The 17,451-nt window shown below is 39.9% G+C and overlaps 1 protein-coding gene across 1 annotated transcript in view; it reads left to right on the top strand.

Moving 5' to 3' along the window:
* The window catches only part of LOC125226677 (protein vestigial), a 41,530-nt gene extending 28,554 nt beyond the window's left edge, over positions 1–12,976 (top strand). Inside the window, exon 5 of the mRNA XM_048130737.1 lies at positions 12,847–12,976. Coding sequence (XP_047986694.1) covers positions 12,847–12,965 — 119 coding nt within the window. The 3' untranslated portion in view covers positions 12,966–12,976. The remainder of the gene's footprint in view (positions 1–12,846) is intronic.
* The last annotated feature ends 4,475 nt before the right edge of the window (positions 12,977–17,451 follow it).

A 17,451-nucleotide genomic window follows, 5' to 3' on the forward strand; every position in this document is an offset into this window, starting at 1 on the left:
GTGTAGGTAAAGAAAAACCACTTGTCTGCTGAATTTGTCTCGCACTAGTCGCACTCTCGTAGCCCTCGTGGGCGGCCATCCACAAAGTTAACATCCCTTTTAAAACAAAATATGATCGCTAACACAAATAAACTTGTGAATTTGGTATTCAACTCCCTTCAAAGTTTCCTCGATAAATCAAAATAAGTAAAGTTGTTTCTTCCACACAAAGCCGATGAAGTTGAGTATCGCTTCGGTTTGTGGTTGGGCTGGGGTCCGCCCCCACTCGGTGGGGGTGGGGGTGGTAAATCAGCCGGCCTTAATTAAACCCCTTCATTACGGGCAGAACTAGCCCGCGCTTCATTGCGCTTCGCAACGACGCTTCATTTTGGTTCAACTGGTTCACTGTTGAGAGCCGGAGCTTTGCATTGCAACGCATCATAGCTTATTAGAGTGACTAATGAGACTTATATCTACGTGTAACAAAGAAAACTGTCATGACAACAAGGTGTCCTACTTTCACCACTTGTGACATTTTAGTAATGTTGTGTGCTTGTGTGCTGCTTCAAGCTTGTGCTTCGACGACGACAGGGTGGTGATCATTTTATTATTGGCACTTTACTAAACTCACAACCCATATTACCGCTTTCCTTTTTCCTTTTTTCTTTTTATTAATTTAATGTGTTCTGTCCTGTTCTGTTTGTTATTATTCTTTTGTATACTTAGATCTTGCTTATATCACAGCCTGTTGTTATTTTTCTTGTAACGTTTTCAATTTTATTCTTTTTAACTGTAGTCCATTTTTCCTGTATATGTGTTTTGCATTTCTTCTGTCTGTTACCCTCCGTGAATCTTTCTCACTTGATGGTCTCATCGGAAGATCAGCGCTGGAAGTCACCAGCAACACGCTGAGATGAGGCCATTTCGTGGCACTTCATTACTTTCTGTCTTGTTGTTATTATGTGTTCTTTGTCTTGTCTGTGTTCACGAATAAATGTTTATTCTATTCTATTCTATTCTATTCTATTCTATTAAGACGATACGATACAGGTAGGGTTTGCAAGATCCGCCGATTTTTCGGATCCGGATATTTCGGATCTTAAGATTTGCCGGATCCGGATATCCGGATATTTCGGATAAAACGGATCCGTGTTGAAAAGGTCACTTTTTATAGGGGTTTCGTCAAATCAAAGCCGCTGTTACCGAAATAAAATAATTTAAACTCACAAAACGATATAAATATAGTCTATTATTGCTTCATTAACTTTCTAGACGAACTTTTAACATATAATTGTGTCGTTTAACTTCAATATCGCGTAAATCGATTCGGTTTTAAGGATGATTATACAAAAAAAGCAGAATGGATTTACCCGTGCTTGAAGTTAGGCGACACAATTAATGTCACTCCCATTGTACAGTACAGCATATAACATTAAACAGTAGGCCAATATTTTTGTTTAACATACATAAGCTAATGCAGGGTAATTTAGTGTTGTTCACTAATGCCTCCGTTTTACTGGGGCGTCTATCCGTAACCACAGCCAATAAATACATCCATGCGAAATTGCAGATGTAGAAAAAAAGATAAAATAATTAATATAATTTTATTGAGTTACACGTATTAGACGTGTAAAATATGTTACACATATTTAGTTATCATGTACCATTTTCAATTGCTTTTCTGATCTTATGTGCAAAATGTCATTTGATATTTGCCAGTCGCTTTTCAGTGAAGCTCTAAGACTGGCAGCGCACCTCCAATCCTTCTGGTGTTTTGGGTGTCCATAGGCGGGAGTGATCGCTTACCATCAGGCGACCTGTCTGCTAGTATGCCTCCCATCTTATTAAATACAAAAAAAATTGGATCTGGATTCAGCTTATTAGCTTCAGCTTAGTATATAATTATATTAATTACTTCCATGATCTCTAATTCATCATTAAGCTTAAAACATCCATGGCAATCGTTTCTGCTTTATAGAAAATTAAAAATTAATCGTTATTCCTGTGGGATGCATCCAGTTAGAAACGAAAGCAGTTTTAAAAACAATGGTTTACTGTTCATTTTATTTAGTTTGTTAACATATAGTTTTATGGATTCATCGCATGGCGTAATGTACCAAACCTAACCTAGCTTGATATTCTGGAGTATTTGAATTAAATAAATGTGAATAAACATTTTAGGCCACAAAATACAGGAAATAATTCATAAATTTCATTCGAAAATTCTTTCTGGCGTGGATAGATACCCATATTTAACGGATCCGTATTATCCGTTTTATCCGGATCCTATGAGACCTCGGATCCGGATCTCAAATTCAACGGATATCCGGATAATTCGGATATCCGGATATCTGGATCTCAAACCCTAGATACAGGTCAATTCTCCATACAAACGCTCTCGACTATTTCCTCCCTGGTTTTTGAAGATAGAGCAATGATTTCTTCAACACAGATTGTTATTATTTTTATCTGATTGATTCTAGATCAAGAAGAGTCAATCAAAATTTCCAAAAACGGCCTTTTTCATTGTGGCGCAAAAAAAAGGTGTGATACTCAAGATTGGCAACAATTAACCAAAAAAGCTCAGATTTAAAATAAAAAATAAGATTGATTGACCGATTGATTAAGTTTTGAAGGAGCAAGAGTCGAGAGCGGAACCTCGAGATTTTTTTGAAATATATTTTGACTGAGTTGTTCTTAAATAATGGACATTTTTTTTCGATAAATCTAGTTAAGTACTTGTATATTTAACTAAAATTTCCAAGTTGAAAGGTACTTTCCATTTTAGCATTTTCGCTACCGTATCCTCTTAAGGATACAATACGGCTATAATTTACGATGAATTCATTAGGATACCTGCATGGCATGTATATTTACTTGTTTATATGTATGTTTATGATTGATTAACAATACGCAAGTTTTACCCTAAGTGCGTTTTCACTTATCCAATCCGATATCGGAAGTAGGAAGGATTTTAAATAAAAAAATCAAAGATGGCGGATCTTTGATGTTTTTATTTAAAATCCTTCCTAGTTCCGATATCGGATTGGATAAGTGAAAACGCACTGAGGCGGCCTTAGCTGTGCACTGTCTAGTCGTTATTGTATCCATTTTCTATCGCCTCTATCACGACGGCACAAACTATCATCTTACTCTCTCTCTCCATAACTCGCCTTTTTAACCCCCGACGCAAAAACGACGGGGTATTACTAGTTTGACGTGTCTGTCTGTCTGTCTGTGTGTATGTCTGTCTGTGGCATCTTAGCTCCCTGAACCGATTTTGATTTAGTTTTTTTTTGTTTGAAAGCTGAATGAGTCGGGGCCATTGAAATCGGTCCACTATGTCGGGGTTTTTTTCAAAATTTTAATTGCCACTTTGCTCACGGGAGTCACGGGGGCCTGAGTTACGCTTGAGCGTAATGCCATGCCATGCAAGAATTGACGAAGGAACTATTATTTTTACGAAAGCGACAGTCTAGTCACTTATTGGATTTAGTCCAGTTTTGAGACGATGATTTCGTTTGAAAATCGACTTTAATAACGATTGCGACCTGCGACCGTGATATTCCTTGGAGGACAGATGTCGGCGCGCCACAGGCCCCGAATCGCCGGACACCGATTAGATCGCCAAATCACGTCAAAGATGGCCGCAGAGCAAAAACAAACGCGCTTTGACTCACCGCCGTTTTTCGCGGCCCTTTGTTTGGCGGACTAAAGGCGGTTTAATTTCGCCTTTGTCCGCCAGACGGCGCGGCTCCGTCTGCGTTTTAATTCGTAATGAGGAATGCCTCGTAATGGCTAAATTGAGAGTACGGCCCGACTCGATTTAGAGATCGGTATTTTCATTTAAATAATTGTGAGCTCCTCGCCCGAGCGAGCGCGAGGGGCGCGCTGTTTGTTTTCTATTTGTTTCCTTGTTTCCTCGAGACGATGTATACAATATAACCCCTAGTCACTGAAGAGTAGCTACTTAACAAATATAAATAAAATTTCAAAAGAGTAAGCCGTAAAATGCAGTTCGATAAGTAGGTAATCAAATTCCTCATTAACTTGTGATAACGATGCGGACTGATGGTTGAATGAGTTTACGATGCGATCGTTATCACGCACAAACATGAAGTCTTGGGATAATTGACACGTGATCTTGTACATGCATTTGATTACAGCTGATGTAATCTGCGGTGCAATAAATAATAAATAAGTAGCATACGGCTAGGTACCTAGTTACTAATATGATTGTTTTTCACATTTTCCGATCAAATCAAAGTTAATTAGGTGCCAAACATAAGTCAGAAGACGTACCTCAAGTTTTTGTTTCATACAACGATGGTGGAAAACAAACAAAACCCTTGTATTTTGATAACATTAAATGCTTTTAAAAAACATATATATCTATAGTATCTATACTATACCTAATAGAGGGTGGGTGGACTATCTAAATACCAACATAAAATTTCTCATGCCATACCGGAGCGTCGGCGCAAGAAACATTCTCCTATCACATGATATTACATATATGTATTACTAAACTACCTATTCACATTTATATCCAGTCCATTTCTTCTATTTAGGGTTCCAAGTGTTAAAACCGGCTAATGGTTAGGTCCGGCAATAATTTAGGACAAATGGCCCCGTCCCCGGTCCCCGGTCCCCGGTCCCCGGCGCGGTGCCACAGTTCCGAGAACTTATCGTTATCGGGTATTAGGTTAGGAATCGGCGATGGGAGTCTATCAAACCTATCTTTATGTCGTCTACTAATACAATACATTGATTCTCGCCTTGTTGCTAAATAGGCATTTTTATGTAGCCTGTCAAGCCTGTCGTACCCTGCACGGAAAAAAAATATTTTAACAATACTACCAGAACGTTTAGTAAAATAGATTTATCGTAACTGATACTACAATCTCGTAATAAAAACAACTGTATTGTTACGTTTACTATATCTTGAATTCAATAGAACTAAGCAAACATTAATATGCACTAAACAGTTCTGTTTGAATTACATATACGAGAACTCTAGTTTTATTTACAACTAATAGAATAAAGGTTACGATAATTCTATTAACAAGAAGCTTCTTGTAATGCCAAAAAAATAAAAATTATCTTTACAATCTTAATCTTAGCGGTTACTATCACAGTATACTTCCTGTAACTTTTTTATACGTTGCCATTACTTTGTAGTTCTCGTAAAGAAATAAAAAGAATATTCTTGTAATGTAAACTCAACGAAGAGTTATATTTAAAAATATTAAGTTTGTATAAATATGTACGCATCGCTGTCAACTCTATTATTTGTATCGTAGCGAATGCCATCGCAGTATAGTTGATATGACTGTTTTATAAGTTGGTATTACTTTGCAGCTCTTGTAAATAATGACAATAATATTCTCGTAATGTATACTGGTGAACAAATAGTTCTGTTGAAAAAGTATTTAGTTAGTATAAATATGTGTTTCGTTTTTGTAACGAAACGCCATGTTTAAGTACCATTGTATATCTTAGTGAATGCTATAGCAGTATAGTTGATTTTACTTTGCGCCTCTTGTAAAAAATAACAATGATATTCTCGTAATATACACCGAAAAATAATTGTTATAACAAAAATATTGTCCGCATAAATAAATGTTTTGCTTGTGTAACTAAACGCAATGTTTTGCGGCGTGGTCGGCGGCCATTTACGTGTCATGAGAGATTACGCGTGGACGCGGATCGCAATAGGTTATATTATTTATCGTTAAACGTACTCACTACGTATTATCCATTCGTTTGGTAGTTTCCATTTTAGGAAATGGATGAAGAGGTGCAAAAACTCTTGCAAGGATGGGAGATGGCAGAGTTGGCAAAAGCAGGTGAGTCACATACCGTACATCATGTAGAACTTAGTAGATAATTAGAATGGTGAGTAAAAGGCATTTAATGTTGTATTCATTTTACATTGCATACAAATTCATACGACATTACGTGGGCAAAATCTAAATACTGAACTATATATAAATCTTTCTTCCTGAATGCACATTTTGAAGCAATATTATATTTTGATAAATCTGTATACATAAAACTATATAATAATTAAAGCTATTCCTTATAATGATTTAGTGTGTCTGAGGTTTCGCCGAATGTATACCATCAAGCATTTCATTTCTTGTACAGTGTTTTTTAACAAACTTCACACGCTTCCTGGCACAATTTTATAAATACTTATATTTTTATAAGCTGTTTTACACACATTAGAATGACATCTTAGCAGACAAAAAAATACTTTTTGAAACTCATTTCGACTTTTGGTAGTCAGGAAGACTTTCTACTCCAAGCACTGACAGTTGTTTTTGTATGGAGAGCCAAAAAGTGTCAAAAATTCGAATTCAGCAAAGTTAGAAAATCTCAGTACTTTCTTAATCTGATTACAATCAGAAAAATTATTACTATCGTAAAATCAGTATGTAATAGGGTATATTTTGGCTATTATAATTAAACATTAAAAAAATATTTTTGTCATTAAAACTGTTGTACTTAAAGACTGCAAGAAGACACTGTACAAAAAAATATTGTTATCATGAGATACATACTGCTAAAATTCATAGGCCACCTAAAGTTTATAATTTGTTTGTATTTTTATAATGTAGTTTAATATCTACAAATTATTTGACAAACATGCTGCTTATAAATTCTCATTATTCTCAAGATTTACCATGTTATATATGACCACTTTTTATCGTGGACAGTCTTTATATATATCTGAAGTGGACGTAGAATATTACTTAATGTAAAATTTATTCATAGAAATTTTAATGTCTTTTTCAGATGATTTACAATGGTTGCAAGTTTCCTGTGACCCATGCCATACTGTGGAACAAAAGTGGAAAAATTCTGCAAAATATAAATTTTGGACGAAATGAAGGACGGTTCTATTAACACTGACGAATATATATGAACAAAGTCTTGTACTAAGGATCGTTGAAATATATTTTTTAACAAATTATATAATTATTTTATTTACTTTCAGATTCACCAATTTTCACCGCTCATAGCATCCATTCCATATGCTGGGTGACCCAGGTTTCCGGATCCCAGTTTCAACTCTAGGCTTCTGTCTCTTGGAACTGGTCCTAGCAACCTGCATTTTTATCGGTAGGTACCTATGAATTTGTCTGTGCACTGTATAGACAACTAACATTTCTTGTAAATGTAAGAAAAGGTTTGTTGTCTATACAAGGTGGTACAGTAGGATTAAAGGCTGAGCCACGCCAGATACGTGTACGTAGACGTGAGCGTAGCGTACGCGGTGTAAATGACGAATCCTCATTAGAGATTACACCGCTTGTGTGACGTGTTTCCCGTGTGTGTCTAGCGGTGTATCATCTCTTTTGAAGATTCGTACTTTACAGCTCGCACGCCACGCACACGTCTACGTACACGTATCTGGCGTGGCTCGGCCTTTAATCCTACTGAACCACCTTGTATAGACAACAAACCTTTTTTTACATTTACAAGAAATGTTAGTTGTCTATACAGTGCACAGACAAATTCATAGGTACCGATAAAAATATAACACGTTAACGCAATTGTATATTTATTAGAGAGTACCATAAATGCAGTTGCTGTAACTAACTTTCTTGTTCTATCAACCATTTAATGAAGTTTACATAAATGAAGAGAATGTAATATATATCAGATGACTTGTATTCTTAACGATACCTATTATTGGCCTAACTAAAGTTTTATAACCTTTACAAGAATTTCTTGTGGAGTTTACATTATTTTGTTTATTTAGACACTCCATTTGTTATAAATACTGAATAATCTAGTAATACACACAATTTGACTGTGTGACCCTTACAATATTTTTATTTTATGATACGTAATGTATATATTACCTTTACAAGAATATATTGTCAAGGTCACATTTCATTTATTAAGCTCTGCAAGAAAATATTATTAATTTGTACGGTCCACGTGTTATGATTACTAAATATTCTAGTAATACACGCTATTTTAATGTGTAGCAATTACAAGATAACTAGTTCACTAAGCTCAACGCATTTAAACAGACTAGTTTAGTTATTTATACTATGTGAACAATTGTCCCAGAATTTACTAGATTTTCTCGTTCAGATTACACTATTCAGGTATCATGGACGAGACTTTTTTCTCCGTGTGGTCTTAACTACCTACTTACATTTATAGATAGGTAAGTTTAAGTAATTGTAGTTAACCCAATAGGCAATAGCTAATACGAGATACCAGTGTCCTCAAAGCTCACACATTCATTGTTGGTGCGTTATCCTGCTATAGATTTTGAAAGGCACACGATTTTGAGTTAGTGATATTGAGTATAATACGACGAGAAATATATGAAATTTCTCGATTTCAACTATATAATATATTCGGTCCCTATAATGTTTGATGGTGGCCGTTAATCGTGGTTTCCTCTACTCAGTGGACTATAAGATGGTATCAGGGCTGGGCTGGCTGCTGGCTCGCGGGCAAAAAGGGCAGCGCAGGCGCAGCTGATTGCGTTTCATTAACGGTATTTTACATTACCGGAATCTTGCGACTGACTTCATCGAGCCGGGGCCTGTCCGTCGGCATTTGGATTTTAACTGTTGTGATTACATACCTATCATTTTGCTTGACCTAATACTTAAAAACTGCCAATGTGTGCGAAAGACAAGCTGACACGTAATGAACATCCCATAAGTGTACAAGGCAGACTACAAATGAGAAATGCAGATGTTTAAGATGTTTAAAAAACGATTTTTTTTCTCTCTCTCTTCTTCTTGTATAACTTCACATGCATGTTATTTTTGTAGTAATTAGTCTATTTGTTAATATTTTGCTTACATACAGGAAACTATAGGTCTATTACTGAAAAATTGTTATCCTATATTCATATTTATTCATAAGACTGTTTGTTTCTAAATAAATAAATAAAAAAAAAAAAATGTGACCATTTTTAACTTCGACTGCAGCCGCTAGTGGCCTACCTACTCAATTTCATACTGCCAACGACACGTGAAATTGTGGCAGTTTTGGTCTCACTTTTGATTGACCTTTCTTCTTTGTCATCCTACTAAGCTAATTGTATAGTTTATAACTTTACATGACGTGTTCTTAGATCTACCCTTGTGTAAAGACAGACGCCTAGAGTAGGTACCTAAAGAAACTGTAGTACAGGGACGCGCTCACCGAAATACGACACACGAGTGATTAGATACGTGAGTAGTGAATATTCTGCCATCCTGCTACGAGGAAACGGTCTCAGGTGAGCGTCCATTGATTTCAAATTAATGAAGATTGGCGTTTACAGACTTCGAAAAAAGCGTATATATAGGCTTACACGCTTTTTTCGAAATCTGTAAACTCTGTAGGGTGCAAGAAAAAGATATAATTTTTTTAGGCCAATCGGTCCATATACATACTTGTCACTAACTCACATTTTGTATTGCTAAGACAGAGTAAATATAATAACTTTAACTTAAGTCTCCTTGATGCCAAAGCGCAGACGGGGGAGGCATCTTTAAGCACAATTTGAAATTTATAATTTCATTTTAAAATCACGTGACAAAAGAAATGACAGAACACTTGGCCAATACAAGTAAAAATATCGTGTACAAGTATAATGTAAACTACCTACCTACCTACCTACTTAATAAATGAAAATGAAAATGAAATGAAAAATGAAAATGAAATATTTATTTTTCAAGTAGGCATATTACAATGCGCATATGAACGTCAAATAAAGCTACGCCGGCTCTAACCCTACGCCTCAGCCTCGAGAAGATTTCAGTCCCCCCTCAGTTGGGAGGGGGTATCCACTATGGGACCGGCAAGAAACTCGGCGGGCAACTTCTTTTCAAAACATTACATCTTATAATTAACATGCATTAAATAACAACATACAATTTAACATGCAAAAGTGTTCATCAAAGAATATGAACAGACTAGGTACTCTATGGAAATCAATTTCAATAAATTATATTATTGCTTAATAATACGTCGTTCTTCTTCAGAGAAAACATATCAAATTGTCATAGAAGAAAAAGATAATATGAATCTCAATATCATTAAATATGTAATTTACCTACACAACATAAAATATAAAATATTTGATGTGCTTTCTTATCTGAACTGTGTCCTCTATACATAATACAATTATTTTAATTGCTATTCGTTTTTTGTAGTTTCTGGTTCGGGCCATGCATGTTTGTCTGTCAAATAGTCCTCGACTCTGTAATAAGCCTTTAACATCAATGATTTTTTTAAGTAGTTCTTAAGAGCTGGGAGGGGTAATCTCAAAGCAGTGTCAGGTAACTTATTATAAAAATGAATGCATTGCCCAACAAATGACTTCTGTACTTTACGGACACGAAACTTCTTTATGGCAAGCTTATTTTTGTTTCTAGTGTTATAATTATGGATATCAGAATTCTTAGTGAAACAGTCTAAATTCTTAACAACATAAATTATACTATCATAAATGTATTGGGAAGCTACAGTTAAGATATTAATTTCTTTGAAGAGTTCTCTTACTGATTCACGTGTTCCTAAGTTGTAAATAGAACGAATGGCTCTCTTTTGTAATACAAAGATAGTCTGTATGTCAGCTGCTTTGCCCCAAACCAGAATACCGTATGACATTACACTGTGAAAATAACTATGATACACTAGGCGAGCTGTCTCAACATTAGTCAGTTGCCTGATTCTCCTAACGGCGTATGCGGCTGAACTTAATTTGCTTGCTAGTTTCTTTATATGAGGACTCCATTGTAGATTTTTGTCCAATGTTAAACCAAGAAACAGTGTTGTATCTACCATCTCTAAGCATTCATCATTCAAAAGTATTTTTGTATCGATTGGTTTAACATTCGGCAGAGAAAATCGAATACATTTGGTTTTCTTAGAATTAAGAAGTAAATTGTTGACAGTAAACCACTGCAGTACATCAGCTAACGTGCTATTAATTACATTGTAATCCGTAGATTTTCGGTCAACATTAAAAAGCAGTGATGTATCATCAGCAAAAAGTACTATTTCACAAAAGTTTTTCACTATACATGGCAAATCATTTATATAAACCAAAAACAGGAATGGACCTAAAATTGAGCCTTGTGGCACTCCTAATTGGACTACAGTCCCGCTAGAGCGAGTTTTGTTAACAACTACTGTTTGTGTTCTATTGCTAAGGTAAGAAGACATAAAGTTTAGGGCATTTATAGACAAACCATAGTGTTCTAATTTCAAAATGAGCGTTCCATGATCCACACAATCAAAGGCTTTTGAAAGATCACAAAATATGCCAATTGCATCACAAGAATTTTCCCAAAAATTATATATATGTTTAATGAGTACCGAAGCAGCATCGGTCGTGGAACGGCCCCTTGTGAAACCGAACTGTTTGCTTGTAAGTAATCTATGTCTGTTGAAGTGTCCCAGTAGATCATTTAACATTAGCTTCTCAAAGACTTTACTTAGTACAGGAAGTATTGATATGGGACGGAAATTGGTTATATCACTCGAATCACCCGATTTAAAAAGCGGTATGACTTTGCTACATTTCATAAGATCTGGAAAGGTGCCTTGTGAAATTGAAATATTATATATTACGGCCAAGTAAGGTGCTATTATATCTATGACATGACTAATTACTTTAACTGATGTTCCCCATAAGTCTTCCGTTTTCTTTAAATTGAGTGACTTGAATGTTTTAACAATATTTACAGAGTCTACTTGACTAAATTCAAATGAATTATTACATTTCTTAACATTAGCACAAAGTAATGAATAATAATAAAGTGCGGCCTACCAGCGGCGGGATGCTCGTTCATTCGTATGTAAACTATCTCTTCTATATTATGCCTACTTGTTACATATGGACAGGTGTGTGGGAGTAATTCCCACCTCCATTATTAGGGAAGTGGAATGCGTGTTATTAACGAACTATCTAAATTAAGTTACTTATTAGTTCCAAGCTTCTCAAATAAACTTGTACTCTCCATTAAAATGTTGTCACATTGCCGATCTCATTTTTACTACTTAATTAATAATATCAATTATTATCTACTACCTAATTGTAAAAAGAAAAATAAAAAAAAATTGTATTTGTAAGGTAAATTACCTACTTGAAATGAAAATGAAATGAAATGAAAATTATTTATTTGAAACAACAGCATACTTTGTACAATTATTGCAGTTATGACAATTAATAAATTGTTCCAAAAAGGATTCCACTCAGCATGTGTCGGAGCACTTGGTGCCACGACGCTGATTTTCAGTGGACCCTTAAACTTAAATACTAAGAAATACCTACAACAATATAGGTCTTAAATTATAAGTACATATTACTAAATACAGTGTTAGTTAAAATAAACATCATAATACTTAAAGTAATGACCGGCGTAACACAGAATTACAATTATCAATCAAGGTATAATGGGTACATGGGCAGTGGGGAGTTAGGGACACAAATAAGACTTTAAATCATGAGTGACACAGACGACTAGGAGTTCCATTAATTTTACCATTCGGTTTTTAGACACACCATTAGTCCTTTTAACGAACGTTTTTAATATTAATTTTATTTGGTTTCGACGATTCTGTACTTTTTAGATGTATTTATTTATTATTTAACAAGCAATCAGGCAGTTAAAAGACTAATGTAGCCTGTATTGTATCCAGTGATCATTATGACAGTAAGTAATCATAACCGAGTTGTAGATGTGATGTGCTTGTTTAGTCTATTTTTAAACTGATTCACATTTTGTGCTAAGACCACGTATATAGAATATATATATTTGTATGTGCACTCTTTAATATTTCTAGTCACAAAACAAACAAAAATAATGTGCTAATAACAGATTTTGTTCACAGAGAGTGTCCCGATGGTGTCCCGCAACCTGCCGGCGTCGTTCTTCAACGCGGCGGCCGGCGCGGCCTGCGGGGTCGACCTCTACGACTACGACCCCTGGCACCAACATTACTCAGGGTGAGTGTCCCGCGGTGTCCCGCTGTGTCCCACTGTGTCCCGCAACCTGCCGGCGTCGTTCTTCAACGCGGCGGCCGGCGCGGCCTGCGGGGTCGACCTCTACGACTACGACCCCTGGCACCAGCATTACTCAGGGTGAGTGTCCCGCGGTGTCCCGCTGTGTCCCATTGTGTCCCGCAACCTGCCGGCGTCGTTCTTCAACGCGGCGGCCGGCGCGGCCTGCGGGGTCGACCTCTACGACTACGACCCCTGGCACCAGCATTACTCAGGGTGAGTGTCCCGCGGTGTCCCGCTGTGTCCCATTGTGTCCCGCAACCTGCCGGCGTCGTTCTTCAACGCGGCGGCCGGCGCGGCCTGCGGGGTCGACCTCTACGACTACGACCCCTGGCATCAGCATTACTCAGGGTGAGTGTCCCGCGGTGTCCCGCTGTGTCCCATTGTGTCCCGCAACCTGCCGGCGTCGTTCTTCAACGCGGCGGCCGGCGCGGCCTGCGGGGTCGACCTCTACGACTACGACTCCTGGCACCAGCATTACTCAGGGTGAGTGTCCCGCGGTGTCCCGCTGTGTCCCACTGTGTCCCGCAACCTGCCGGCGTCGTTCTTCAACGCGGCGGCCGGCGCGGCCTGCGGGGTCGACCTCTACGACTACGACCCCTGGCATCAGCATTACTCAGGGTGAGTGTCCCGCGGTGTCCCGCTGTGTCCCATTGTGTCCCGCAACCTGCCGGCGTCGTTCTTCAACGCGGCGGCCGGCGCGGCCTGCGGGGTCGACCTCTACGACTACGACTCCTGGCACCAGCATTACTCAGGGTGAGTGTCCCGCGGTGTCCCGCTGTGTCCCACTGTGTCCCGCAACCTGCCGGCGTCGTTCTTCAACGCGGCGGCCGGCGCGGCCTGCGGGGTCGACCTCTACGACTACGACCCCTGGCACCAGCATTACTCAGGGTGAGTGTCCCGCGGTGTCCCGCTGTGTCCCATTGTGTCCCGCAACCTGCCGGCGTCGTTCTTCAACGCGGCGGCCGGCGCGGCCTGCGGGGTCGACCTCTACGACTACGACCCCTGGCATCAGCATTACTCAGGGTGAGTGTCCCGCGGTGTCCCGCTGTGTCCCATTGTGTCCCGCAACCTGCCGGCGTCGTTCTTCAACGCGGCGGCCGGCGCGGCCTGCGGGGTCGACCTCTACGACTACGACCCCTGGCATCAGCATTACTCAGGGTGAGTGTCCCGCGGTGTCCCGCTGTGTCGCGCTGTGTCCCACTGTGTCCCGCAACCTGCCGGCGTCGTTCTTCAACGCGGCGGCCGGCGCGGCCTGCGGGGTCGACCTCTACGACTACGACCCCTGGCACCAGCATTACTCAGGGTGAGTGTCCCGCGGTGTCCCGCTGTGTCCCACTGTGTCCCGCAACCTGCCGGCGTCGTTCTTCAACGCGGCGGCCGGCGCGGCCTGCGGGGTCGACCTCTACGACTACGACCCCTGGCATCAGCATTACTCAGGGTGAGTGTCCCGCGGTGTCCCGCTGTGTCCCATTGTGTCCCGCAACCTGCCGGCGTCGTTCTTCAACGCGGCGGCCGGCGCGGCCTGCGGGGTCGACCTCTACGACTACGACCCCTGGCATCAGCATTACTCAGGGTGAGTGTCCCGCGGTGTCCCGCTGTGTCCCATTGTGTCCCGCAACCTGCCGGCGTCGTTCTTCAACGCGGCGGCCGGCGCGGCCTGCGGGGTCGACCTCTACGACTACGACTCCTGGCACCAGCATTACTCAGGGTGAGTGTCCCGCGGTGTCCCGCTGTGTCCCACTGTGTCCCGCAACCTGCCGGCGTCGTTCTTCAACGCGGCGGCCGGCGCGGCCTGCGGGGTCGACCTCTACGACTACGACCCCTGGCACCAGCATTACTCAGGGTGAGTGTCCCGCGGTGTCCCACTGTGTCCCGCAACCTGCCGGCGTCGTTCTTCAACGCGGCGGCCGGCGCGGCCTGCGGGGTCGACCTCTACGACTACGACCCCTGGCACCAACATTACTCAGGGTGAGTGTCCCGCTGTGTCCCATTGTGTCCCGCAACCTGCCGGCGTCGTTCTTCAACGCGGCGGCCGGCGCGGCCTGCGGTGTCGACCTCTACGACTACGACCCCTGGCACCAGCATTACTCAGGGTGAGTGTCCCGCTGTGTCCCATTGTGTCCCGCAACCTGCCGGCGTCGTTCTTCAACGCGGCGGCCGGCGCGGCCTGCGGTGTCGACCTCTACGACTACGACCCCTGGCACCAGCATTACTCAGGGTGAGTGTCCCGCGGTGTCCCGCTGTGTCCCACTGTGTCCCGCAACCTGCCGGCGTCGTTCTTCAACGCGGCGGCCGGCGCGGCCTGCGGGTTCGACCTCTACGACTACGACCCCTGGCACCAGTATTACTCAGGGTGAGGGTCCCGCGGTGTCCCACTGTGTCCCGCTGTGTCCCGCTGTGTCACGATGGTGTCCCGACTGTCCCGCAACCTGCTGGCGGCGTTCTTCAACGCGGCGGCCGGCGTTGCCTGCACTGTGGACCTCTACGATTACGATCCCTGGCACCAGCATTACTCTGGGCACGTTTTTTTAGTACACAACATTACAGTTAAAAACCGGCCAAGAGCGTGTCGGGTCACGCTCAGTGTAGGGTTCCGTAGTTTTCCGTATTTTTCTCAAAAACTACTGAACCTATCAAGTTCAAAACAATTTTCCTAGAAAGTCTTTATAAAGTTCTACTTTTGTGATTTTTTTCATATTTTTTAAACATATGGTTCAAAAGTTAGAGGGGGGTGGACGCACTTTTTTTTCCTTTAGGAGCGATTATTTCCGAAAAGATTAATATTATCAAAAATCGATCTTAGTAAACCCTTATTCATTTTTAAATACCTATCCAACAGTATATGTGAGTGTGCACGGGAAAACGTCCCACTTTGTCGATTGCTATAAAGCCGCTATGTTAGTTTATTTATATAAACATACAAGTAAATCTCGCCTTAATGGTAACCGACAAAGTGGGACATTTTACTAAACACACTCACGTGTGAACGTGAAACGTGTGATATTATCACACGTTGGGGTTGGAATGAAAAAAAAAAAAGCCCCCACTTTACATGTAGGGGGGGTACCCTAATAAAACATTTTTTTCAATTTTTTATTTTTGCACTTTGTTGGCGTGATTAATATACATATTGGTACCAAATTTCAGCTTTCTAGTGCTAACGGTTACTGAGATTATCCGCGGACGGACGGACGGACGGACGGACGGATAGACACACATGGCCAAACTATAAGGGTTCCTGGTTGATTACGGAACCCTAATATACTGTAATACTAAGGCAAAAACTCCGGACTGGACCTAAGCTTTCAAACTTGTTTGGGTGAACTGTAGACCGTACCTACTGAAGCATTTTATAAACGTCATACCGAAGAAAATATTTTAATTTGAACTAAATCATATTCAATTAATAAAATAACAAAATTCAATAAAAAATTGAGAATTTTACTTTAATTACATATTTATAAGTGCTTGCGATACAATTCCGTTTTTAGTGTAAATAATAAGTGTAAATTGTTTTACTTTAAATCAATTTATTGAGAAAGTGTGAAACGGAATTTTAGACCGATTGGAGATCTTTAATTGCCCGAATAAATAAAGTAATTAAACAATATCTATATGTATAAATAATCAACGTGTTTGCACGTTATATCAATTTCTAATATCTATAAGTAGTCAATATGATTTTACAATCAAGTTTACACTTGACGACCTATTTATAAAATACTTTAATTTGACTTTAAAGTAGTCAAAATAAAACGAGATGGCGCTTCTTCAAATGCTTGGTTCCGCCGAGATGCCCCTGAGTTGACGGTAACATTCCATGCGAGCTCCACTTAGAGGTCAATTATTGTCAATTATAAAACTATCATATTTTATTTCTCCTTTCGATACTTAAAATTGGAATACATAAATTTGGGGATTATATTAAGATAGCAGCCTACAACGCTATTCTCAAGTACTGTGATATAAAAGGCAGTAGTGTAAATGAGGCCAAATATACGACTTTTAAACTACTCCAGTCACTGAGTTACATAGAGACAGAAGCAATTTTGTATAGAGTCACTTAACAACTCACCTTTCAATCTGTAATTCTAGTGTAGAATATTTGAATATAAGGCTTAATATAATTATGTTTGTGTTAACTTAGATATAGTTTGCATGTACCTAACGAAACTCAGATACAAAATTGTAATTGGTTCCCCGCGATACAGGTGTAACGTAACCTAGTGCGGGGGCCTCTGGTAACTAAAGATTGTAGAACTTTTAAAAAATAAACTATTCTATTCTATTCTATAAACAAATCAATGTAAAAGCAGTTTATAAATTCGATTTCATTAGAGAATGGACAAATCAAGCTCAGAAAATCGCTTTTGTTTTAGCCGCCTTGGTGTTCCTATTCACTAATGTCTAGATCTAATAAACAAATATTAGTG

The sequence above is a fragment of the Leguminivora glycinivorella genome, chromosome 5 (assembly GCF_023078275.1).
Source record: "Leguminivora glycinivorella isolate SPB_JAAS2020 chromosome 5, LegGlyc_1.1, whole genome shotgun sequence".
Taxonomy (NCBI): domain Eukaryota; kingdom Metazoa; phylum Arthropoda; class Insecta; order Lepidoptera; family Tortricidae; genus Leguminivora; species Leguminivora glycinivorella.